Source organism: Dipodomys merriami, unplaced genomic scaffold, assembly GCF_024711535.1.
Source record: "Dipodomys merriami isolate MVZ:Mamm:240054 unplaced genomic scaffold, mDipMer1.0.p SCAF_71, whole genome shotgun sequence".
Lineage (NCBI taxonomy): Eukaryota > Metazoa > Chordata > Mammalia > Rodentia > Heteromyidae > Dipodomys > Dipodomys merriami.
The window spans coordinates 2505706-2531857 of NW_027206302.1; the positions used below are offsets into that span (position 1 = coordinate 2505706).

Here is a 26152-nt window from a genome sequence, read left to right on the forward strand (position 1 = left end):
TATTATACTAATCTCTCTCATACATATATATATATATATATACATACATACATATATATGCACACATCTATAAAGTAAGTATGTAAAAAATATCTGAATCTTAACCTTCTGTGCCATAATTTTTATTGCCCCCATTTTGTCGTTGATGGTCTGGGAGATAATGACTTGCCAAGCTCACAAATCAAGCAAGAAAGGGAGCACAGATTTGGATAATGGGGTCTGTGATAATGAAGGAAGAAGAAAAGGTCAGAGAGAGAATAATAGAGTAGAAGAAGGTAGAGTGCTGGGGAGCCTGGAACTCTCACTATTATTAATAATGTCTGAATATCACCGAAAGCTTGCTATATGCCAGGCAGCATACCAAGGACACCAGTGCGTAGGCTCATTGATCTTTGCCATATTTCTATGAGGCAGGACTTCGAGTATCATTTTGCAGATGAAGAACTGGAGGCTTTGGAGGTTGAGTAACCTGCCCAAGGTCACACAACTGCCAAGGAGCAGACATGAACTTCCAATGCAGTGAAGCTGACAATCTGCACTTGGCCAAGGCAGGGATCACAACTCATTTGTTTCTGTGAGTTTTTACTGGCATCTGGCCATGCTCATTCATTTACTTGTTATCTGTGGCTGCTTTAGCACTTCACTGGCAGAATTGAGTCACTGTGATAAGAAAATCTAAACTATTTAGCATCTTTAAGAAATGGTTGAAGCTGGGCACCAATGGCTGTAATCTTAGCGACTCAAGAGGCTGAGACCTGATGGCTTGTAATTCAAAACCAGCCCTGACAGAAAAGACTTGCAAGACTCCATCTCCAATTAATCAGCAAAATGTCAGGCTGAGGTGTGACTCAAGTGGTAGAACACCAGCCATGAGCAAGAAAGCTAAGAGTACAAGGTCCTGAGTTCAAGCCCCAAGACCAATATTAAAAAAAAAAAAGAGGAGCAATGATGGAAGAAGAGGTGGGTACAAAAAAGAATTCTATCCCCTGTCTACCTTGGTCCTGGGGCATATAAGTGTGAAAGAAAAAGCCATCTGAGAGCTGTAGGAAGCCAGGTCCTGGATGGGAAGCAGTGCCAGGGTTGGTGCAGGCTTCCTCTGGGCTGGTCCCAGCTTCTCCCTGCTGCCGGGTTTGGCTTGCCCTGTCCATGGGAATCTATGGCCGTTGGACCTTACCTGTGTAGTCAATGACGAAGCCAGCGTTGCTCACAGACGCATCACTGCGGAATGCAAGGAAGAGGCTGTTGCTGCTGCTTTCAATGCGGGCTGGGAGCTGGGAGCCATAAAAGCTTCCTATGAGCGGGCTGAGAGAGTCTCGTCCATCGTAGATATGGAGGAAGTCATAGCCAGGCTCCAAGTTAAAGCTGGGGAACAAAAACACCCCACCCATACCCAACAGAGGTCAAAGGCTTGTGCTGGGGTCTTAGGCTCATTCCAAGGATGGGGCCTCTCCGGGAGAATCCCACTGTCCCATTGGTACCCAACCCCTAAAGAATTAGGTGGTTTTATCTTCCCTTCAGTCAGGCAAAGAAGTTATAAAAATGGATTTGGGGTAGAGAAAGCAGGTTTCAGAATTGCTGTCCCAACATCTGGGGCTGAAAACCTCATGTCTTTCTTACATAGAAGGTAAAATAAGCTGCTAACTCCAGGCACCAAGGGCCCATCCAAGTCAGGTCCAGAGCCCAAGTGGCTTTCCTGCCTTCAGTGTTTCATCTCATGGTCATTTGCATCTCCTTTTCTAAGAGGAGTGAGCTGCCTGGGAATCCATCCATCCCCAGGTAGGAAATGGCCAGGACCCACAAAGGACCCCAACTTCACCCCTCCATTCCAAGCCAGCTGCCTGGTTCTTCTAGGATCTGCCACTACCTCACTCTGCACACCAATTCTCTCTGACTTCCTCTCTGCCTCTTTCTCAGCTAGCCTGACCTTGTGTGTGTGTGTGTGTGTGTGTGTGTGTGTGTGTGTGTGTGTGTGTGTGTGTGTGTGTGTGTGTGTGTGTGTGTGTGTGTGTGTGTGTGTGTGTGTGAACTCCATCCTAAAAACAATCTTAGTTTAGCAAATTGAATATTAGAGTTCATGAATATAATTTATCCCACTGGATAAATTCACTAGAGTGAACATGATGGAAAAGGCCAAGCACTGGCAAGAAGGTGGAGCCCCTGGGGCCCTCGTGCCCCGCTGGTGGGCATGTAAACTGGCTCGCCCACTTTGGAACCCTTCTTACTGCATCTGCTCACTCTGGACATGAGCCTGCTCTCTGAGGCGGCAATTCTGCTCTTAAGCATATATCCAACAAAGGCAATTGATACCAATCAAGTGTGCACTGATGAAAATAATAGAAAAGTAAACGAATTGGCAGAAAACAGGTTTCTGATGCAAATTCATTCAGGTCCAGCCATGGGCTGAATGCTCTGATACTCTATTTGGCTGAAATGAGAATAAAATGGTCCTTCTACTCCTTATCTAAAGCATATGGTGGAGAGAGGGGGTATTGCATGTCTAGGACAAAGGGATAAGGACAGCGGGGAGATAGTGTGGGGGTTTGGGAGACAGATGTGCACCTTCCCCCTCCCCTGCCCCCCAGCACTGTCTCATCTCATGTGTATTGGCTGCAGAGTCACCCTACACTGCTGGGAGAGCTGGTCTTCTTGCTGAACTTCAGCCTCTCCCCACCTGCTCTTTCCAAAGTTTCCAGGGAAGTGTTCTGGAGATAAAGTTCCTATTTCCTTAGTCATCTGGTTCTATCTGACTCCCATGAAAGATGCTAGGCACTATGGGCCCAACACCATAGTGGGGCACATGTCAGATACCAGCCCTGCCTTCCAGAAGATGATGGTGCCATAGGAAGTGATGGGCAGACCACAGAGGAGAACAGAAGGTTTCTGTGACACAGAGCAGGAACACTGTGCCTTGGGGAGTGTGAATTTCAAGTTTTCGTGGAGGACTAGCTTGAACTCATCCTGAGAGACGAGAAGTCCCTTGGTAGTGGAACAAGGAGGGAAAAGGAAGGCACTGGAAGGTAGAAACCGCAGAAAGGTCATAGGGCACAGCAGAGTCCATGGGACCCTGGAAAATGCCAGGAGTTCCCATCTAGCCAGAGCTCATGGCATAAGACGGGGAGGGCTACCCGGAGAAGAGGGCAAAGATCAGATCGTTGGGAATCAACTCTAAAGTTCAGACTTATTTATAGACAAGTCAGAGTAGCCAAATATTTTTTAAAAGTAGAGATTTGTTTCTTTGCTTTTAAACTGGAATGTAAAACCAAGACCTAGAACATCTTACCACTCAGAAAATTCCCTGTTCCCCTTCCTGGCCCATGTTACCTACTTCCAGAAGCTGCTATTGATCAGTTGTCTTTACCATGGAGTAGTTATGCTAATGTTAAAACTTCACAGAAGTTCTGTGTACTTTTTTTTTTAATATCTGGCTTCTTGCATGCTACCGTAAAATATTTTGAAAATGTATCCATGTTGTTGCTCATATTAATAGTTAATCTGTTGAATATATGTATTTTTCTAAATTGCTGGATGCTATTGTTAGAGGATATTTGAATGGAACATGGGAGTGGTTATTTCAGCATTTTTGAGAGACAGGGTCCCTCTGAAAGCTAGCTACATATGAGAATGGTATGGAAGGCAAAATAGGACAGAGGGACTGGCATGGAGCTTAGGGCAGTTATTGTGGGAGAAAAGGCAAATAGTAGGGGCTCAAAGCCAGAAGCTGGGAAGAGGGAAGAAGAGGGAGATGCACAGGAAGCTGAGGGCAGCAGGAAGTAATGAGGAGGGAAAACAGTGCCACTCCTTGGGTTCAGAATGGAGCTTGGGGGGAGTGGGGCGGGGGTGGCGGCGGGGTGGGCGGAACAGCAGGCCAGGCTTGGCTCTCTACACGCCCCATCTGTGGTGCCTGCACCACCAGACCTGCGGCTCAGGTGTGACAGAAGGGTACCTTCCACTTTCAGGCCATAGGCATACAGTATCATGCATGCTGTGAGTTATGTAATGTCCTGGAAGTGGGGGGGGGGGAAGATGAGAAGAGGGGATCAGAGCAAAGCCTGGCAAGGGAAGATGGGTAAGGAAAGATGGACAGGAAGTCACAGAAAAGAACAGAGAAACTGGGGAGAACTTCTCAAAAGCCACAGGGGTGGGGGAGAGAAAAAACCCAGCATAAAAACAATGGGCATGGTCAAGACAGGGAAATGTTTAACACCGGAAGTTTACCAGTGTCTTTTAATCAGAGAGGTTTCCAGTAGACCCACGAAGGTAGAAGCCTGATTCTATGGCTGAGGGAGAGGAATAAGAGAGGCTGGGCTGGTCTTCTGAAGCCTTGCTGGGTATGATGAAAGAAAGAGAGCAGCAGCAAAGGGAAGAGGATGTGGGGGACCTGAGCCAGGTCACGGTTCAGGGAGGAAGATGGAGGACAGGACACTGGGGAGTGCAGGAGGGGAGGACAAGGGGTTCCAGCAATGGCCTCCTTTCTCAGTCTCAGTACCTTCCAAGATAACAAACGAATGATAACAGCTACTTTATAAATTATTACAAGAATTACAGAAGATGATGTGTTCAAAAACACTGGTGGTTGGCAAGGAGGAGATGGGCAGGGAGGGCTGCTTTCCATCTGTCTGTCTATCTCCTTTTCAAGTTGTTCATCTCCCAGGGAACTGAGAACTCTTCCCCCAGACCTGTATATACTCACCTGGGCACCCAAGTCCTCCACCCCTTGGCTGCTCTGACCCCTCCATCTCCCACCCAGGGAAAGGTACATACATGTTAAATACCAGGGCGATGACGTAGTCTGCAGACACAGTCACTTTCCAGTCACATTCCTTCCCTGGTGGGTAGGGCTCTGGGTAATTTGGTGACAAGATGACTCCGGATGGTCCTGTCAGGTCTCCCCCACAAGGAGCTGAGGAGAGAGGAAGGGGGAGGGTAAGGTGGTCCCTCTTACATTTCATAGGTACTAGAAAGGGGCTGAAACTGACAGGCCTAAGGGAGGGAGGGAAGATACAGCATTACTTGGGGGTGATGGAAATGTTCTGGAAGTAGGGTGGTGATATATTTGAGAATTTACCAAATGCCACTGAACTGTTTTTACTTTAAAATTAGCAACTTTATGTGATATGCATTTTACCCCAGTAAGTTATTTTAAACTGCACCTGCTCCCCCCCCCAAAAAAAAAAAACCCACCAAAAAAACCTAGCTAGCTAGCTCTGTCACTTCTAGGTTGTGTGACCTTAGGGATATTACCTAAGCACTCTATGTCTTTTTCTTTATGGTGAAAAGAGATTGTATTCTCTCTGTGGGGTGGATGTAGGATTACTGGAGAGACTTGTTACAACATTTGGCCTAGAGCATGGCACCACCAAATCTTTCAGACATAGATTTCCCACTGCTGCCTTATGTCCAGGTTCTAGGTGAGACTTATGGGCATTTACCGAAAGTCCCACTTATGGATGTAGCCAGATGCAGAGAACAGACTGCTTGCCTGCCTAGTGTGTCTGGCCTTCTCTACTGCCAGTGCTCTTGGCATCTGCCTGGAGCTCAGATCCCCTCCTACTTTCAAAGACTCAATCCAAAGCTGAGTTCACACCTCAGCAGGATGGAGATGTGACAATCCCCAATGAGTCCTTGGTGGTGGCCCTCTCCTGGGGAGGACAGGCTTCTCCAGCCAGTGGGTAAGGGCAAGGTGACTGGTGACTCAGAAAGCTACTTATGTCTGGGGGCTGCTGGAGCCTCCTCAGACCCTAACTAGCTGGAGGTGCTGCTGCTGTAATGTGGTGGGAGGTTGAACAGACAGGGTGCTGGGAAGTGTGTAGGGTTGTGAGCAGGAAAAGATGGCCAAGACTTCACACAGGGCTCCATCTGGAAATCACAGCGCACCACTGAGGTTGGCAGTGGAGTTAGAAAACTGTGGGCCCAACAGAGGGCCAGCGAGCTGGACAGGGTGGTAGTGAGGTGAGAGTCAAAGTGTGTGTGTCTATGCCCCAAAGTAAAGGGCAATCACTTGCTTATTGCCACGCTGAGCTTGATGGCTACATACTGTGGCTTTTGCTCAATACAGGCTTAAAGGGTTGGGTCAGCCACAACAAGGTCTCTAAAAAGGTCAGGGTAGGCCACACAAACCCAGCATGCTGAAGCTTAGCCCTGAAGGGCCCACAGTGAGTACAGAAACAGTTAAGCAAGTGCCTGTCACATGTCAGGTGTAACGCGTTACCGTTTAGATCTGTCATCTCATCGACAAACCAGTGAGCTGTGGATTATTCTCCTGGATTATAAAGGGGGAAACTGAGGACCACTGAAGTGAAATAACTTGGCCTTCTACTCTGAGAATCAAGCCCACATTATCTGGCTCTAAAGCCGGTCTCCTTCCAGCTCTGGAGAGTGCAGAGTCACCTCTAAGCATTCCTGAATGAGGACCCAGCAGTGTCCCAGAGTGAGGGTCAGGCAGGGCCAGGGCTCCTTGACACCACTGAGTCCTCATTAGAGCATAGGACAGACAGATGCCTGGATGGTCAGGACCACAAAGCTACACTGTGAGGTCCATTCCCAGAGAATGGCTCCTAGAAATAAGTCTGATGTGGCCAGGGAGAGCTGGGAACCTGTGTCCCATCAGAGGTGCCTGGAATCTTCTCCAGGGAGCTCCATGAAGCCTCCATTCTGGGCATGGGTTACAGTCTCCACCTCTCTTTGCTAGTCAGTCCAGGGGTTTTCCCCTCAAGATTGCTACAGCTGGGATGAACCTTTGCTTTTCAAATTGTCCACTACTCTTCTGCTGGCCCATGCCCTGACATAGTGCTGTACTACATGGTCCCTGGTGTGAGATACTCAGGCATCTGCTTCCTCTTCGGACCCTGTCTGGGCTTCCTCTCCCCGGGATGGCTATGACTGAGATCCTGAAAGGGGGCTTCTGGGCTGCATTGCTAACAGGATTTCCTGACATTCAGAGACTGATGAGGGATATGAGTGGGCTTCTTAAACCTTTCTGCTCAGATGGGATGAACACCAGCTGCCAATCAGTCCAGATGTCCAAGAAATGGGCAGGGACTACAGAGGGGCAAGAGTTGTGAAAAGAACATGGATTTGGAAGCCACACAGTCCTGGGTTCAAATTCTTACACACACACACACACACACACACACACACACACACACACACACACACACACACACACACACACACACACACACACACACACACACACACACACACACACACACACACACAACTGTGTGACTTTGGGCAAGCTCTCTTCCATCTTGGAGCCTGTACTTTCGCATCACTGGAATAAAAGAACAATGATAACAACAGCTTCTAACATACAGTGTGTATCAGGAAACAGTCATGTTTCTGAGTGTTTTATGAAATAATACCTTGTTTAATACTCAAAAACAACCCTATGAGATTGGTACTCTGTTTTACAGGTAAGGAAATGAAGGCCCAGGGAGGTGAAGTAATATACATAAGGCCACACAGCTGTCTGGTTGTGAGGAATCTGGAGTGGAACCCAGAGCTTGAGCTCTTGAGTTCACACAGTGATTTCACTATGATCATTCCTAGCTTAGCACATACTAGGGGATGATGCTCAATAAAGGTTTGCTTTCTTTCTTTACTTCCCTCCTATAATGAAGGCCATCAAGGCCAACTAGCCCCTGCTGTGGCAGACTGCCAGCAAGCTGGACATTAGGGACTTGTCACTGAGATTTCTAGTCTGTTTGTGAGAGGAGGCAAAGACATTTATTCTGTTGCCCGAGGAACACTTCCCTAAGACGTATGTAGAGCGAGTGGTGAAAGCTGAATTAACCTTGCCACCCTGCTTGCTACACATTTACACCTCTCAACTAGCGCCATGCAGCCCTCCTACTCCTGGATGGGCTCGCCTCACCACCTGCTTTTCTGTAAGATAAGGCGCAAGACCCCTAGCCTGATGTAGTTAGTGAACCTGGAAAAGGCTTTACTGGAATTCCCTCCATCACCTGGAATTCTGGCTCAGGGAAGGGAAGTGAGCAGCCTGCCCCACACCTCATTGAAATCAGAATCAAATGGGGGAAGGAAGAAAAGGAGAAAAATCAGTATTTCTTGGGATTAGGGCTAGGTGTGTTGTCATTCAAAATGCCATAAGGGAATGTATTTACCCTCACAGTGAGGAAGTGTCCTGGACCCTGGGCTATGCTCTGCCTCATACACCCAGGTCAGCCAATTCCCACCAAAGGACGGGACTCTGTGTCTTGCTTTCAGTGCGAGGACTTAGGAGTCATGACAGGCCAAGGCCCATCTTCAACATCTGGATGGCACCGCCCTCGCAGTTTGCATGGAAAGAGGCAAAGAGCCATCTCGGGTGTGCACAGCTGGGGGAGGTCTCTGGAAGTTCTTGAGCCCACCTGCAGCAAGGGGGTTCGGCACAGGAGGTGGGAAAGCCAGGCGCTTTGCATTCAGGCTGGTGTGGGTGTGAATCTTGGCTCTGCTGAATCCTAGCTCTGCCATTTGGGGCAAAATATCCAAATTTATCTATTTCAGTTTCCGCCATATAGACGAGGGAGTGATGCTAAATTCAGCGCTACGGGGGAAAAAGCTAAATGAGGTGATCGAAGTGAACATCACTTCCTGGTGGGGAAGTGTGGGGCTGGCAGGCACATGGACAGGCCTTGTGGCTGCTCATTGTCTTCTCTTCCAACACCCATCATTAACTCGAGAGATAGAAGCATCCATCTCTTCACCTGAGCATGGAAGGGAAGCACCTGTGATGTTTGCTTCTAGCTCTTTTTCCTCTTCCCTGTCCCCTACTGTCAAGCTCTTTCCTTCTCTCCCTCCCAGGTAGTTATAGGGTAGGAACTAGGGGCCCTGCCCGACAAGCTACAGCATCTGGAACAAGTTTCAGAGTCTCTATTTTTTTTTTTTTCATTTGTCCTATGGTGAAGTTTAAAGTCTGAAGACAGATCTCATGAAACCCAAATTCCCTTGAGAAGAGGAAGAATGAGTATCTTTTCATTTGCAGGAATCTGTCAGTGCCCTTCCAGGGATGTCCTGATGACCATTTTGGAACCTGTTGACCCTACTACTCAAGGTAATCCATCAGACTCCTCGCAACCTAGACAAAGAGAAAGGGACAGATTGTCTGGCTTGGAGACCATTTTAACAAATGAAGCACTGTGTGTGTGTGTGTGTGTGTGTGTGTGTGTGTGTGTGTGTGTGTGTGAGAGTGTGTGTGTGTTGCATACAGAACAGGGTAAATTTGTGTTTTTCTGCAACTTCCGGCTATTCCATTTCTCACCGATGCATGTGGGCGGGCTGGGCTGCCAGAAGAATCTGTTTTCGATCTTCACGCAGCTGATCTCGGCGCTGCCCTGCAGGGTGTAGCCAGGATCACACTGGAACACCGTGGAGTCACCGGCTTCCCAACTGTTGCCACTCCGGCTCCCATTCTGTGGAACCCCAGGGTCATTGCAGGATGTTGCTGTGGACACTGGCACAAGAAAACAGAAGGACTGGGGCTGCCTCAGTGTCTCCTTGTCAATAAGGAGCTCATCCCCCTTGCTGACAACCACCAAGGCCATGGCTGTGACCACCATTACCTCCTCACCATTGTCATCAGTGTCATCATTTTCACCAGCATTATTGTCCCTGCTTGCACCACACACCAGACATTCATGCTCACATCCCTCACACTGTTCTACCTGGGCCATCTGGTGCCCAGCAATCACCTGTCATGAGACACAGAGTGAATGAAGCACGATTGCACTGTTATGATGGAACTGAGTTCAGTTTAGTTATACCACATTGTTGCATAGTCAGTTCTATATAATGTAACTAACACTTTCAGTAGGAGGGATGAACAAGAAAGGAAGTCTAAGTATTTCATCAGAAGGGTTTAATTCCAAATGAATGGGAGTTTGTGTTTACAGAGGTTGCTGAGCAGCGGTTATGAATCTGCAGGGAGTTGAACTTGGCTGAGACCATTCTGTCTTATAGGCAGACAACCCAAGAAACTCTTTAGACGCAACATCATGTTCAAAGAAAAGTCAGATTATTTGTAACAGTGGTAGAGCAGAGTTCAAAACCAATGTTAGTAACGAGATAAAAAATCTTGGGAATTTAGGAAGTGTTTGTGGTCTAGAACCTAACAGAGTCTAAAACAGAGCATGTGTTTTATAAGCAAGTACTGAGGCTTTAGCTTGTAATTCCAACTACTCAGGAGTAGTGATTGGGAAGATCACAGTTCCATGGCTAGCCCAGTAAAAAAGATAGTAAGACTCCATTCACATCTGTAATCCCAGATACTTTGGTGGTGAGAAAGGTAAGTCATTGTCCAATGCTGGCCTTGGGCCAGAAGCACAGGAGGAATGTATCTCACAAAATAAAAAGCAAAGGCAAAACAACGGTGGAGAAGGGGATAGAGGTCTTACCAAGGAAGGTTCAATCCCTAATGCCACCCACACAAACAAAGCAATAAATAAAACCCCAAATGAACAGCCAAAGGGAGGAATAGACAAATAAAACACTGAATGGACAAAGGCAGCTTGAGAGGAGATGGCCTAAGAAAGTTCAGGGACAGAATTCTGAGGCAAGGGACAGGGGTCAGGGTAATAATACCCATTGCAATCTCAGGAGCTCGGAGCCCACAGCAGGGCCTCTCCTGCATACTGCCACCAGGGTTGGCAGACCTCAGGGGCAGGAGGTCCTGGAGACCAAGGAATAAATCATGCTCAGTCGCTTACAGGGTCAGATTTTCCTCTGAAAATTTGGGAATAATCACGTTTCAATTGAAATCATCTGTACATGACACAGAATGTGAAGGTCACATTAGCTTGTAAGCAAGAATACACAGCCTCCGAGAGATTTTGTGCATGCTATGGCCTTCAGACCTCCAGGGGGAAAGGCACCACCTTGCTTGCTACAGGAGGACTTGGATGGAGAAGACCTTACCAATGGTAAGATCAAGGGCTGTGTGGGCAAGTCCGGAGTTAAAGTGTCTCACTAATCCTTATCCTCAATTACTCCCAAGATAGTGGCTCACACCCAAGTCTGACTGTATGTTTGCTTCTATAAATAAAGCTTTGTTGGCAAATGGGCCCACTCATTTGTTTACATGTTGTCTGTGGCTGTCTTCATGCTCATGCAGCAGAAACCAGTTGTTACAACAGAGACCAAACGGCTCACAAACCCCGGGGGACCATCTAGTCTTTTTGTTTGTTTTGGGTCAGTACCAATATTTGAACTTAGGGCTTTGTGCTCTCAGTGGCTTTTTTTTTTGCTCAAGTTTGGCACTCCACCTCCTGTTCCATATCTCCTCTTCAGGCTTTAGTTTTCTGGTTAATTGGAGGTAAGAGTCTCATAGACTTTTCCTGCTTGGACTGGCTTTGAACCACCATCCTCAGATTTCAGCCTCCTGAGTAGTTAGGATTACAGGCATGAGGCACCTGTGCCTGGCCCATCTAATCTTTGATAATAACTCTAGTATGTGTGTGTATATATGTGTCTGTGTTTGTTATATGTATATATGTGTGTGTGTGTGTGTTCTCTCTCTCTTTATATATATATATATATATATATATATATTTCAGATGCTCTTCTTTTGAGATCATGCTTTGATAACCTATTTCTTGCTTTTATCCAGCATCATTCATTAATACTATCAACATGCACTATCATTATGCTCCAACAACACTTGTAAATTTGTCTTCCAGCACCACAGGCTCAGTTCTCTCTTTCTTCCTTCCCACAGGACCTTTATACCTACCTGACATTCAATTTTCAACCCAGTATCACCTGCTGAGACAGGTCCCCTGGATGACCTTCTTCTGGACTCATCCCTTAACCCCTTCTCATAAATCTCATCAGATTACCCTGCCTGCTTCTCTTCACAGTGCAATCTGTAGTAATCTCGCTAATTTGTTAGCCTCTTTCTTGTACATTGCTTGGTTTATCTATGAGAACAGAAATCTTGGCTGTTTTACTCCCAGCTCCATCCCCAGGGCTTAGAGCAGCACTCAAGCACACAATAGAGCTCAGTAAATATTTGCTGAACAAATGAATGAATGAACGAATCATCAGCATTTGACACTCACGGAATTTATGTATAAAGCCAAAGAAGAATCAATTTTCCTTCCTTCCCAATTAGAAAAACACTTAGCTTACACCTCTAGCTTCATAGTGCACTGTACTATGGAAATGATTCCTTACAAGAGTAGGAGCTCCGTGTTCTATGTGTATGTGGAAGGATTATTTATATGGGAAGCAAGCTGGTGCAATGATTAAGAGCTGGGTCTGGGAATCAGACATGCGGGTTTTGATCCAGGCTTTACTACTTATTAACTAGATGACCTTGTATGAGAAAGCTGAGAGCGCACATCTGCAGCACGGATTAATAACGGTGTCCGTACCTTCAGGTTTTTATATAATTTCTAAGAGATGATATAGTGGGGAGTGTAGCCAGGGTCTACTCCATAGATGGGTATTGTTATGCTTTCTGCTCACCTTTTTTTAATTCTCATTTTCTCTCTTGGATATTCCTGAATTTGAGCTGTATGGCAATGCCCCCTGGGAAAGGGTGGGTCCATGTGCTACAGCCCGGATGTTAGATGTTACACAGTCATGTTTACTTAATAAAGCCAAGCCCGAGCTAATCGTCTCTGGCATTTCCGCACAATCCCCTGTCAAACACACACTATAAAGTTAACATGGGGTAAGCCATTCGCCCTTCCCCAGAGTAGTCCTGGTATTTGCTAACCAATGACAGCAACAGGAAAGGTGACCTTTCCCACACTTCGGTGATGCCCAGAACACTAGGCCAGGTTGTTACAGCTTTCCTGGAGCCCAGGCTTGGTAGCTGTGACCACTGGACTCCCTGTGGGGCTGAGGCAATGCTCAGGACGGCTTGCCCAGGGGAGCTCGGTGGCTCACTGAGGAGAGAGTGAGCCCCTGCTGAGTGCAGGCAATGCTCAGGCATCTGGGGGGCCTGGAGTGTGTTCAGAGGGGAAAGCAAGGACTGGGGAGAAGGATCTACCTGCTCAAGACATGGAAGACCTTGGCAATTTATCCTAAATGGGAAGATTAGGAGGTGGTGGCATCTGAGATGAATCTTGAAGGATGAATTGGACTTCTGAGAGCTGGGCAATGCGTAAGAAAGTGGTCTGAACCAGGGAATAGCCTGGGGAGAGTACCAGGGACTGGCTGTCCCACATGGCCACACCAAGGACATGGGAGGCCAGAGAATGAAAATCTGTGTTTATGTGTGTCTGGGGGATTTGTCAGTACCATGGTGGACTTGTTTTTTGTGTCTTTTATTATTGTTTTTGCTTTAAGCTATCCGCATCTGCCTGGGCACAGTCAGAGAAAAATCCATGTGTGTTTTAATTATTTATAATTCTCTTTTCCCCAGAGAGTGCCTGAGAATCTCTCCAGCATTCTGCTTTTCTTTTGCAAGGACCCTTCTATTACTTATCCCAGCAATTTGCAATGTTTGTGCCTTGAAATGCTGGTCCCTAGAGCCAACTTCAAAAGAGTCATCCATGGACCAATCTGTTTGGGAAAATGTGACCTACCAGACACGTTTGGAATATACCAACATTAACGTACCCAGTGTTCTCATAGGCCACATCTTATAGGCAATAATTTCTTTAGATCTAGCTGACTAAGCACCTTTCCAATATTACTTGATCCTGCCAGCCTTCTTTTCTTGCAATACCAATTAATATTCCTAAGGGCTCTGAGAAGAGACTAGAAATGCTAGACTGGAAGCCTGCACATGTGTTAAGTGGACAAGTTAATAAGTATGATTGTCTCACAGTATTCTGGAGGGATTGGTTCCAGTTGGCTTCCTCTGTCTTCAAAGAATACCCAAATCGATGCATTCTGCAATCCCTCACAGAAAGTGGCAAAGTATTTACATATAACCTATGCACAACCTCCTGTGTACTTTAAATCATCTCTAGATTGTAACGCCTAACACAATGTAAATGCTATTTAAATATTTGTTCCACTATATTGATTTGGCATAATCACAAAGAAAAGAGGTCTGTCTGTGTTCAGTGCAGATGAAATATTTTCCCCCAAATATTTTCAGGCTGGGGTTTAGGTGGAGCCAGGGATCCAGAACTCAGGGCGACTGAGGGCCAAGTATGTGAAGGATTGCGATAATGGAGCCCCTCCTCTGCCCCACACAGGCTCAAGGCTCAGCTTCACTGAGAAGAAGAGAGATGCAAAAAAGAACCTGAAGCAGGATTTGCAATCCCACTGCAGCTTCACTGCAACAACTAGGAGGGAGTGTGGGTGTGGGGAGCAAAGCCAGGACATGGGTGCCATGCAAGGCCTTGTTCAGAATCACCATGGAAACCTCCTCCCCCACCCCCATTGGAGTAAGGCAATGATGGTAACAAAGACAGCTGCTGTATAATAAACCCTGGCAGAAACCAAGGCAGAGTCACTTGTTCAGGGAGAGGAGCCACTTCAGAGGCGATAAGATGATGTGTGCCTGCGAGTGGCAGGGCCCATCATAAAAATGACCCAATATTGGGACTTAGATGGTTGAGTGTTGCTCATTTTCAGTAGCTCTTTGTCATGTTCCTCCATAATTGGTGACTGCGGTGCATGATTAATTGAATTTAAATTACTCATGTTTGCCTTCTAGTCTTTACCGTGACTAAGTGAAGAGGCAGAGTGCATGGCTTGGAGGAACAGCTCTGGGCCCTACAGTGCTGTCCACTGTGTCTTCCTGGCATGCCCTGGGTTTTGGTCTCGGAGGATACACTGAGCTGATCCTACACTACTCTTTGTACCTACAATGCCCTTTTCTCTCCCTTCTATCCACGAAGAATCTGCAGATTCTCCAAAGTCCAGCTCAGGGGTGCCATTCTACACGATGGGTGACCATTGCTTGACTTACATCTAATCATCCTTCAGGTCTGAGCTTAGACACCATCTTTGCTGGAATATCTCCCTTGATGCGTTCTGGTGATCACTAAAGCTTGAATTTTTCTGCCCACATATTCAGTTTGTGTACAAAGTGTCTCAATTCACCCACTTTCCCCACCTGAGTAAACTCAGTTACAGATATTTGAGCAAATGCTAACCACGAGCCGGATACACAGCAGACGCTCAATAAATACCCTTCACATGGATGGAGAGGAGGTGGGAAGGCAGGGATGGGGAGGCTGAGGTCATGTGACAGGGCTCATGGCTCACACACCTGAGAACTGAATGGCAAAGCCCTGCTTGCTGGTGAAGAAGTCCGTACTGAACTGCAGGACGACAGAGTTGAAGGTGCTGTGCAGATCCTTGGGCAGCATGGGGCCGCTCAGCTCTTTCAGCAGCACCCCGCTCTCCACAGGCCCGTCCCAAATGCGCAGCACGTCGTGAACTTCCTCCGTGTCAAACACCAGAAAGTGAAGCCTGGATGGAGAGAAGAGGCAGGTGGTCATGCCTGGCTCAGATCCTTTTTTCCATGTACTTTCGTCAGGGACGTCCTAAGCCTGGGAGGCAGGAAGGCAGTGTGTGGGAGAGTTGTTATGCTTCCCACTTGCCAGCTCCTCCCACTGGGGCCACTAGCCGTGAGACAAGGATAAGGGGGTGCAGATATTGTGCCTCTGTTTATTTATCTACTCCATGTTGATATGGTCAGACTCCAGGGCCCAGAGCAAGCCTGGGAGCCTAAATCATTCTTATTCTATATTGCAAGGGGTCTAGGTTGAGAAAAAAATTCCCATATATATGTATAAATATTTGTATATATATATATAGATATATATATATATATATATACACACACACACACATATAGTTTTTTAAAGATTTTTTTAAGGGGGTAAGGGAATGTGGGATCTCTACAAAGCTAGCTCAGCTCAGCAGGGCAAAGGTGAGCCTGTATCTGAGATTCCCAGAGAGAATTTGGGATTCAGGTTGGGGTTCAGAAATCACTGCAAACCTGAGCAGGCCACACAGGAGAATCTATGTGCATGTTGAGGGGTCATGGTTAAGTTGGGAAGACCTGAAAGCCACACACAGAGCTCTTAAAGCAAGAAGTTCAGCAGTAAACCCACATTCTTCCTGGCTAAGGGTACGCTGGCTATAAGTCTATGTGATTCTATAATCACTTTTTGGTTTCTTTTTGTGTTAGTATTGAGGCTTGAACTTAGGGCCTGAACTCTGACCCTTAGCTTTTTTGATCAAGGATAGCACTCTATCACTTGAGTCATATACTCTGGCTTTTTGGTGGTTAATTTGATATATGAGTCTCACAGACTGTCCTGCCTGGGCTGACCTTGAACCATAATTCTCCTATCTCAGCCTCCTCAGTAACTATTATTACACAGGCATGAGCCACTAGCTATGGCTTTACTGATCATTAAAAAAATGGAATTAATTTTGAGTGAACAGCAAATTGGCAAAGAGAGAGAACTCCTATAGATACTTCATGCCATTCTCCTATGGCTGACATAGCACTTTTCCAACAACTGAGAAAGCAACCCTGGAGCCTGACATGAACTTGAACTCCAGAGCTGCTGTGCATTTAACAATTTTTCATTGATGGCTTTTCTCTGTTCCAGGATTCAATTCATTTATTATGCTTGGTTTGCAAACCATTTCTTTTTAAATTATAAGACAGAGATGCATGCAAGACAAACAACAGTACATGTGCTGAAAATTTGAAAATCTTTCTTTTGCATACAATCATCTACCTAGTCTCCAGAATGTTTCACTTAATAGTAGGTTTGATGTGTATCCTTCCAGACTTTTCTCAATATGCACATGTATGTATTGTCCTTGCAACATGAGGTTGTAGTTTAGGTAGCTTTCTTTCTTTGCTTAATACTCTATCAAAGAGTATTACATCTCCTTGATTTTTCCTACAGAAATGGACATTCTATTTCCCATTAAATTGGAAGGGATGGCTGGTTGCCAGTGACTCATGCCTGTAATCTTAGCTACTCAGGAGGCTGAGATCTGAGGATCATAGTTTGAAGCCAGCCTAGTCAGGAAAGTCCATGAGATTTTTATCTCCAATTAACCACCACACACACAAAAAGTCAAATGTAGAGCTGTGGCTCTAGTGGTAGAGCATTAGCCTTGTAAAAAATAGCTAAGGAATAGTACCAAGACCCTGAGTTCAAACCCTAGTACCAGAATGCATGTGCATGCATGTGCACGCACGCGTGTGTGCGTGCACACACACACACAGACAGACAGAAAGAAAAGTTAAAAAGGAAAAACAAAAAGATTTCAAGGAAAAATATTGTAAGGATTACTCCATCTGTATCAGCAGCCTAGTTCTGCACAGTTCTGTTGTTGAACTTGACCAGTAGAAATATTGTGTGTGTGTGCACATACGTGCGCATGCGCACGCATACACCTATACTGGGATTGAAATTAAGGTTTCATACTCTTGCTCGGATTGCTTGCTTAGCTGCTTGAGCCAAGCCTCCAGCTCTGATTTTTTTCTGGTTATTTTGTAGATTTCTCTGCTCAGATGGCTTCAAACCACAATCCTTAGATCTCAGCCTCTTTAGTAGCTAGAATTACAGGCATTAAGCTACCAGTGTCTGGATGAAATAGATGTTTTAGGGGAGGGGAAAAGTATCTAAATGATTTTTTTTCTGATAAATATTGCCAACCTCTTCTCTTAAATGATGATTGTATCGCTTTATATCCCCACCAAACAGTATGGATTTTATTTTTTCTAAGTTCCCCCTCTCCAGTGCCACATATATGATTGCAAATATATTCTATATTAAAATCCTCTCCCATCTGCTACACTAAAATGGAATCTCACTGGGAGTTTGGATTTAGATAACATAGAATTTTACATAATGTTGGAAATCTTCACACATATTCATTAGACATTTTTATCTCTGCAAATCCTTTATCCATCCTAATTGAGTTATTGGTCTTTTAAAATTCTATATACACATTACAAATTTTATTTGTTATGTTTGCCCACATTGATTCCTCTTTGACATGATATATATTTCAATGCTTGTATTTTCTCCTGGTATCTGATTTGTTTTTGCTTTTAAGTTTTGTTTATGGTATCTATTTTGGTATAGAAGTTATTCATTTTATGTATTCAAATACATATATCTTTTCCCTTAAGGATATAAACGGTCAGATTATGCCTGAGCAAGTCTCCTTCTACCTGAGAATGAGGAAATGCTAAAACTTAATATTTACTCCAGAATTTGAAGGTTTTCTTTTTATTTATGTGTTGATGTTTTCTCCTAGCCAGTATATTACCCCTATTCATCTTTTTTTTCCCCCTGGTCCTGGGCTTGAACTCTGGGCCTGAGCACTGTCCATGAGCTCCTTTTTGCTCAAGGATAGTACTCTACCACTTGAGCCACAGAGCCACGTCTGGATTTTTCTGTGATTTATTGGAGATAAGAGTCTCATGGATTTTCTTGCCCAGGCTGGCTTCAAACCATGATCCTCAGATCTCAGTCTCCTGAGTAGCTAGGATTATAGGTGTGAGCCACGGCACACGGCTAGCATCATTTTTGAGTGTGGGACCAGGCCTTGTTACCTTGGTAGCTCCAGGCTTAGGATGGCTGGAGAGTTCAGATGGGGCTCATGAACACCCAAGGCATGAAGACAAGCTCATACCCAAAGAATCCAGGTTTCGAGTTTAAAGCATCCTCACGGTCCTGGGTCTATTTCTATATGTTCTGCCTTCCCAGCACACCCTCCTTTGCCCATACTGGTGTTTCTTATAAGCCAGGAACATGACTCTTCAGCTGATGGTGGGTTTATAGGGCATGCTCTTTTTCTATCCCTTCCCCAGAATTTCCTAGCTAATTTCTCAAATTCACTCTATCAGACAAACTTAATGGTTCCTAAGTTTTTAAAACAATCTCCTTGATATTTTGATTGGAATTGCACGTATTTATTAACTAACAAAAGGAAGAACTGATCATCTTTGTTATTCATTTCTCCCATCGGAACATGGCAGATTCCAATTTGCATATTTTGGTAATGTCTTATGGCTTCCCCCCTTTTATGATTATCTTTTTCCCACTTCATTTTTTATTATTAAGATTCTTACTAGTATATATTGGTTGTACAGAGAATTTCCATTCTGACACAAAGGCATACAATACACCCCATCAATCTCACCCCTCTATCACTCTTCCTCCCTCCCCTTTCTTAGAACTGTTTTAACATGTTTCACTGTTCTGTTTTCATATACACATACAAAGTACATCAATCACATTCCCTCTCATTTATCTCTATTTTCCTACCTCCCTCCTGCTGGTACCAACCCACAACAGAGGCTGATTTTAGGCAAACTGTGGAATCAGTTGAGTATCCCAACTGATGAATGGGTAAAGAAAATATGGTACATATATACCATGGAATATTACACAACCATAAGGAAAATTGAAATTATGCCAATTGCACAATTTGATAGTCTATAAATCTGTGAATTTTGGTTTTGTCATGAAGTGGAATTTAATTTTTTTAACTGTATTTTTTTTGTCTTTTCTTTTTTTTGGTACTGGGGATCAAACCCAGGATGTTGCACTTGCTAGGCAAGCACTTTGCCACTGAGCTACATCCCAGCCCTGGAATTTAATTTTTATGTATGTATGTGAGCCTCTTAAACTTCCTAGGTAGACATTTTACAGATACAGGAGGTACCTCAATATAAAGAGAATTGGTATGAGGCTGTGGCCTCACCCTTGAGTGAAAAGGTGGTGGTGGGAAGAGGCAGTTTCCCAGGGGCAGAGGGACAAGTGAACTCTACTCTGCCCAGCTGCCCCCTTCCTTCTGTACTTTTTCTTGCCACTCAGTGCACTGTGAAATCTGCAGTCAGCCATTATAGCAGCCAAGGGTGCTGTGTAGCTGGACCTGCTCTGGAAAAGAGACTAGCGTGGCTTCACCGGTCATAGAAAAGAAGGGGAAATGAGACTTGATGGTTGTTTGGTCTAAAAGACAATGTGTTTTCTTTCCTTTGAATTAATAGAATGAGACAAGAGTTGGAAGCAGAGAGGAGGTTAAAGTGACTGGGAAGGAGGTGGTTCCATTCTTGAGCACGGATGTCAGGGGTGGATAAGGCAGAAAGAGAATGAGAGTTTTGGAAGGAGCTAGAGAAATCTGGGCTCTGTAGTCTGCAAGCTAAGACTGGCTCCTGAGAAGGTCTGAAGATCCCTGAGGGTAAACAACTGAGTGGATGAGAGATTGATGAATGAGTGATGAGTGAATATTGAACTTCTAGCAGAACCAGCCAGGGAGGAAGTCAAGAAAAGCAAGAGTATGGAGACTGAGTCAAAATGAAAGAAAATATGTTTCTATAACAACCACTGTGAAGCCAGGCAAGGCGGAACCTACCTCTAATCCCAGAGATAGGATCAAGAGTTAAAGGCCAGCCTGTACTACCCTAGAAAGAACTGTCTCAAGAAACTAAGCTCCCTCAAACAGCAACAACAAAAACCCATCAACAACCACTGTCTAGCACACCATTTTCCATGACCATACAGAGTCTTTACGTGCAGCATCAACCCTATCCCTTTGTTTTGAGGACTTTTTATCTTTCAAATTCATTTATTTGTTTTTATTTTTATTGTTATGATCAGTTACGTAAGTCAGGTAAACAATGTCACCCCTTCCCTCGCACTCTCTTAGATTTTCCCTCCCATCCCTACCCACAAGTTGTACAGTTCATTTTCAACATAGTGTCCTGTAAGTACCATTGCTGCATTTGTTTACCTTTTATCCCTCCATTTCTATACCTTCCTTTATACTCCCAAAGACATATAAACAAACAAATAGAACATAAAGGAAACAAACAGCAAAAAGAAAAAAAAAACCTCTGTTTCCATTTCTTGGAGTTCATTTTGATAAATATTATTTTGTATGATCAGATGCACATAAGATTGTGCCTTTCTGTACCTCTCCTAAGAGTATCTTCCTTGGGTCTCACTATGTGTAAATGCCTAGAGTCCTGTATAATTTATTATGTCCTATGTATTTTAGATTTAGCTTCTGCATATGAGAAAAAATATGTACTATTCATCTCTCTGCACGTGATTTACCTCACTTAACATGATTTATTCTAGGTCCATCCATTTCCCTGTAAATGACATAATATTATTCTTTTTAATGGCTGTGTAAAATGCTACTGTATATAAGTACCACATTTTTTTTAGATCCACTCATCCTGGGCTGTTTCCATAACTTGGCTATTGTGAATAGTGCAGCAATGAACATGGATGTGCAAATGTCTTTATAGTATCTTGGCTTGTGATGTTTTAGGTAGATGCCCAGGAGTAGTATGGCTGGGTCATAGGGAAGATTTGTTTAGTTGTTTGTGGACCCTCCAGACTGTGGTACTAGATTACATTCTAACCCCATCTTTTAAACTGAAAATACTAAGACTCAGACAGCTTGAGTAACTTGCCCAAGATTGAAGGCTGGCTAGAGAGAGAGTCAGAATCACCACTTTATCACTATAATACATTATATCGTTATAATCCATTATAAGCCAGACTTTAGCCTTCTCCCTTCAGGAGAAGGTGGAAGAGAAGGAAAAGGAAAAGAGGGAGGAGGTAGAGGAAGAGAAAGAGGAGGGAGGAAGAGGGGGGAGGAGGAGGAAGAGGTGGCAGGTATGGCTGAGAGAGCCAGGCATGGCTGGTAAAGGGGGCTCCTTCCTAATCCATAGTTTACATATGTCTCCTACAAAGATGCAAGATCCAGTTCATTGTATTCAGTGTAGCAAAGCTGATAATTGCAGACTCAAGGCTTTTCATTGATGAGACTGAGAGGAGGGGGGAGGGGGAGGAATAGGAGTGGAAAGGAGGAGCAAGAGCAACAGGAGGAGGGAGGAAGAAGGGAAAGGAAGAATGGGATATTCTGCATGCACCAATAAGGTATAAGCACAACTAAAAGGACAGGAGCTCCAGTTTTGAACCTCTTTAACACTTACTTAAACACTTTCTACATGTTGGGTGTTGAGACAGAATGGAGAATACAGGCAGAGTGCCATTTTCCAGGAGTTTCTCCAGATGGGTGATCAGGCCTGCATACAGAGACCATGAAGAGGAGCAAAGAGCTGTGGCAAACAGGCTGGGAGGCCTCGGAGTGCTCAAATGGAGTAATGCCACTTTTGGAATGGTGGCTGGGAAAGGCCTCTCCATGAGGTGACCTTTAAGAAAGATGAGAGGCTCCTGGGGAGCCGCCATGGCAGAGCAGGCAGGGTAAGAGGTGGAAGTCAGGGCCGCCCATCTAAAGGGCAGCACATGCAAAAGTCCTAAAAGGAAAGCAGTCCAGGGTATCTGGGCCATGGAAAATGGCCCTGGAGGTTACAAATGGGTCAAGAGTTGGCCTGCAGAAGCCAGGCTTGCCAGGACTCAGTGGGTCAGGAGAGAAATTTAGATTTTATTCTATAGATCACTGAAAGTTGCTGGAGGTCTATTTGCTGAGGCCTCACAGGACCTGATTTGTATTGTAGGGCTATTCTTGTTATAAGGATGGATGCAGAAGGATTAGCTGGGGAACCACAGTGACCCCTTTCATTATATACACCAGGACAATAGCCAGAAGGACGGGCTTTTGCCAAACCAGCTTTGCCAAGAGTCTGAGTACTGAATATTTTTCTCATCTTATAGCAATTGAAGTCTCTAAATGCTAATTAGAGGTTCCAATCAATAGAGATAATTCCAGGCCTAAACAAACATTGGTGTTTGCTGGAGCAGCTCACCTGCAGGTAGATACTGGGTCTTCCTTTGGGTTTTGGAAGACCAAGAACCCTGAGAGTTGAGGACCCTGCCCTCACTGTGGCCAGGTGGGGAGGTAGTGAAGAGGTGGGGAGCCAGCCCTTCCTTCTGATGTCTGGTTCCTGACATGTGTGGGTGCTTATGTCTGGGCTATAGACACAATATAGGCCATCTCGCCAGAAGGGCAATGGGGTGCATTTGTACATCAGGCTTTATGCTGAGAGCCGCTGGAAAGTGCATAGCTCTGTCTCTGCCCCAGAGGTTGCTGCTGCTTATTGAAGAAGACACACAAAACATGGTAATCTGTGCAGTGGGTGCTAAAAAGGTGGATAAATACAGTGCTATGGAAATAACCAGGGGAGAGACAAAGCTAAACATTTGCAGACAGTCTCCTACAGGTAATGGACTTACGTATGTTGCTTTATGTCCTCATGAAAACCCTACAATTTAGAGTCTATTTTTTGCCATTTTGCAAAGGCAGAAGTTCCAAAGGGCTGACGCAGGCAACAGGATGGGGAACAGATAATAAGGAGCTGGTGACTGAACTATGTCTACCTGGGACTAATCCTTTATATCATCTCCTAATTCAGAGAGGGACAAGGGGCTTCCGGGAGGAGGTGTCTTTAAAGCAGTTGAAGGAAGAAAAGAAAAGCATAAAGAAATTGAGAAACAGGCAGAAAGTAAGAGAGAAGAAATATTACATGGATGCATAAAAAGGGAAATCAGCCTTCTTGGGACCAGGCTTGCTCTGTCCCTTCCAGCCCCTCCAGGGTTGAGTCTCACATCCGACTCAGTTCCTCTTCCTTCCTTACAAATAAAGTAAGAATCCCTAGGGTACACACCAGGTCCCTCATGAGGGTCTCTCTTGCTTTCTTCTGTTACCCTCACCCTTCATGCATTTCCTTTTTTTTTTTTTTTTTTGCTTTAGGTTCTCCGGTCTGCTTAGAAATTCTACCCTCCACCCCTCCCCACCCCCAAATGCCTCCACATACCTGTAGTGGTATTGCTGAGCTGTGACCCTCCAAAGAGACATATTCAAGTCTTACGGCCTGCTATCAGTGGATGTGAGAATGTGACTTTATTTAGAAATAGGATCTGTGCCAATGTGATCATGTGTATGATAATGAAGGACCCAGGACAAGGATCCAGCTGTCTAAACCTATATGCTTATAAGAGAAGAGGGAGATAGGGACACAGAGAACTAGAGGAAATCAGGGGAGGGCAGAGGCAGAGCTTGGAATCTACAAACCAAGGAATGCCAGCAGAAGCCAGGTGGGGCATGAAACAGATTCTTGGGTTTCAGAGAACGTCCTGATTTTGGACTTCTAGCCTCTACAATGGTAAGCATCCTGATTTTGGTTGCTTTCAGTCATTCAGTGTGTTACAGCAGCCATAGTAAACTAATACCACCCAACTAATGTGGGCATCTTCCTGGGGAGTGCTATGCAGGCTCCTCCGCACCTCCCATAACCCTGGCCAGTGGACTGCTTTCTCTGAGCTCCACTGCCTCTAGCATCCCCTGAGTCATCTGTCCTGCTGAGTTCCTTGGCTGTCCTGCCTGTGTCTCACTCATCTCTACATCTCTAGTACTCAGTACTTGGCCTGGTCCACACTCACCCCTTGGTGCATGTTTTCTGGTTGAATTGTTGAATAAATGAATGGTGCACAGTTTTCAGGGATCCTACAGTTCAGCCCAATTCACTCACAGTCATTGCTAAGTACATACCAATTTGCAAGAGGCAATGGGAATAAATCCTCTATACTTAGGAAGACTCCCTGTTTCTCTGCAGGTTCTGATTGATGCCTCTCTTTCCAACCTACGTCCAGCCTCTTGGATGTTCCAGTGGCCTTTTTGGGGACCCTATCATTACCAGAGAGATAAAACCCAGCCCACAGACTCCAGGCCATAGCTGGCTATGGCCTAGAAACCCAGGAGAAACTGGGCATTTGGTAGTTAGTACTCTTCCTGTGGATGAAACCCTGCAGGGCCTCTGGACTCACCCAGCAGATCCTGATGTTCACATGTTCAGCACAGGCAGCTCATACACCCAGGAGCATGGCCTGTTTCTGTCCCTAAATATGGTGGGTTAGGACTGTGGTAATAGTATGCATGAGGGACTCCAATTTGGGCTGAGGGATGAGCGAGGCTGAGTCAGCGAAGCACAGGATGAATCCAGATGGGAGTAGTAGGTGGGAAGTGGGAGGAGAAGGTATGTGGCAAAGACGTGAGGTGTACAAGGGCATGGGAAGGCCAGAGAGGGACACAATCAGGAGGGCAACACACCAGGTGCCTTGGGAGTGACCTGAAGCCATGGCCTTGGACAAGCTCACCAGCAGGTGGCAGAGTGACACACACACAGAGGATGGGGCTCTGGGAACAGTGGCAGGGAAGATGAGGAAAGGGTACAGCACATACGTGGGCAGGAGAGTGACAGGTAATGGAGTACCATACAGGCTGTGGAGAATTAAGGATCCTGGTGGTACTGGGCAAGGCTGAAGGCAGTGAAGGAGGGGTACCTTCCCACCCAAGGAGTGTCTTGACCTAAGTCTGGTGTTTGATCTGCTTGGCTGCAACCCAGGCAGCCCATAACTAGTAGTCTGACCCTAAAGGATATTCCAGCTCAGGGAACTGTCCCAAGTGGGTCCCTGGTCCTTTTTTCCTTCCTGGAGGTCACTCTAGGCTTGGCTTAAGCTATTGGGACTGGATCTTTATTCACAGCTGGCTGAAGCCTGCATCTATCAGGGAAGGGATGCAATAGGGCTGTGTTTGTTCAAGTCTGACATTGCCACACCCTTTTTCCTCACTGTGTTTTGAGCCACACTTAACATGCAGCTTCCTTATAGCAGGACCCCACTGAAGATGCACTCAGCCAGTCCTTACTCCCTTTCCTCTTTTCCCTGTAGCCTACCACTAACACTCTACCATGGCCTGCTGGGGAGGATGGTAGGTAAGGTCTCTGACATGTGGATGCAATACAAGGAAGAGCTCCTGATTGGAGCTGAAGGCTAAGCAGCTAGGGAGGCCCTGGATTCCACTGCAGACACCTGCCCCATTCAGGTATGGCCCACAGGTAAAACTTGCCCCAAGGGCTTGCAGTCTGAAGGAAACTTGAGCACACCAGTCATGTTTTAGATACAGCTCAATTCCTAGATGGTCTATCTGTATCCAATTCACATTGGAAAGACATGCCAAATGAGAAAAGAGGAGAAAATAAAGACGGCATCTTGACATGTTGATTTCACTTGTCTTTTGACTGGGGCCCAAGGCACTTCCAAGCAACTGTCACCATGCCGTGAACCCCGGGGACCTTGCATTTACCCTCGTGCTGACAGTGGGCCATTCCATCGGGGAGGATGGCATGTGAGCGGAACAGCTGCTGCTGGAGGGAGGGGGTCAGAAATCACTCCTGTCCTCAAATGAGAATGCAGCTTAAATTATCCTCAGTGACATTGGAAATGAC

General features: G+C 45.5%; 1 protein-coding gene across 1 annotated transcript in view; it reads right to left on the reverse strand.

Moving 5' to 3' along the window:
* Csmd2 (CUB and Sushi multiple domains 2) overlaps positions 1-26152 on the reverse strand; it is a 535187-nt gene that overhangs the window by 107485 nt on the left and 401550 nt on the right. Inside the window, exons 26-29 of the mRNA XM_070008973.1 lie at positions 15176-15378; positions 9263-9454; positions 4762-4900; positions 1175-1362 (exon numbers count right to left, since the gene is read on the reverse strand). Coding sequence (XP_069865074.1) covers positions 1175-1362; positions 4762-4900; positions 9263-9454; positions 15176-15378 — 722 coding nt within the window. The remainder of the gene's footprint in view (positions 1-1174; positions 1363-4761; positions 4901-9262; positions 9455-15175; positions 15379-26152) is intronic.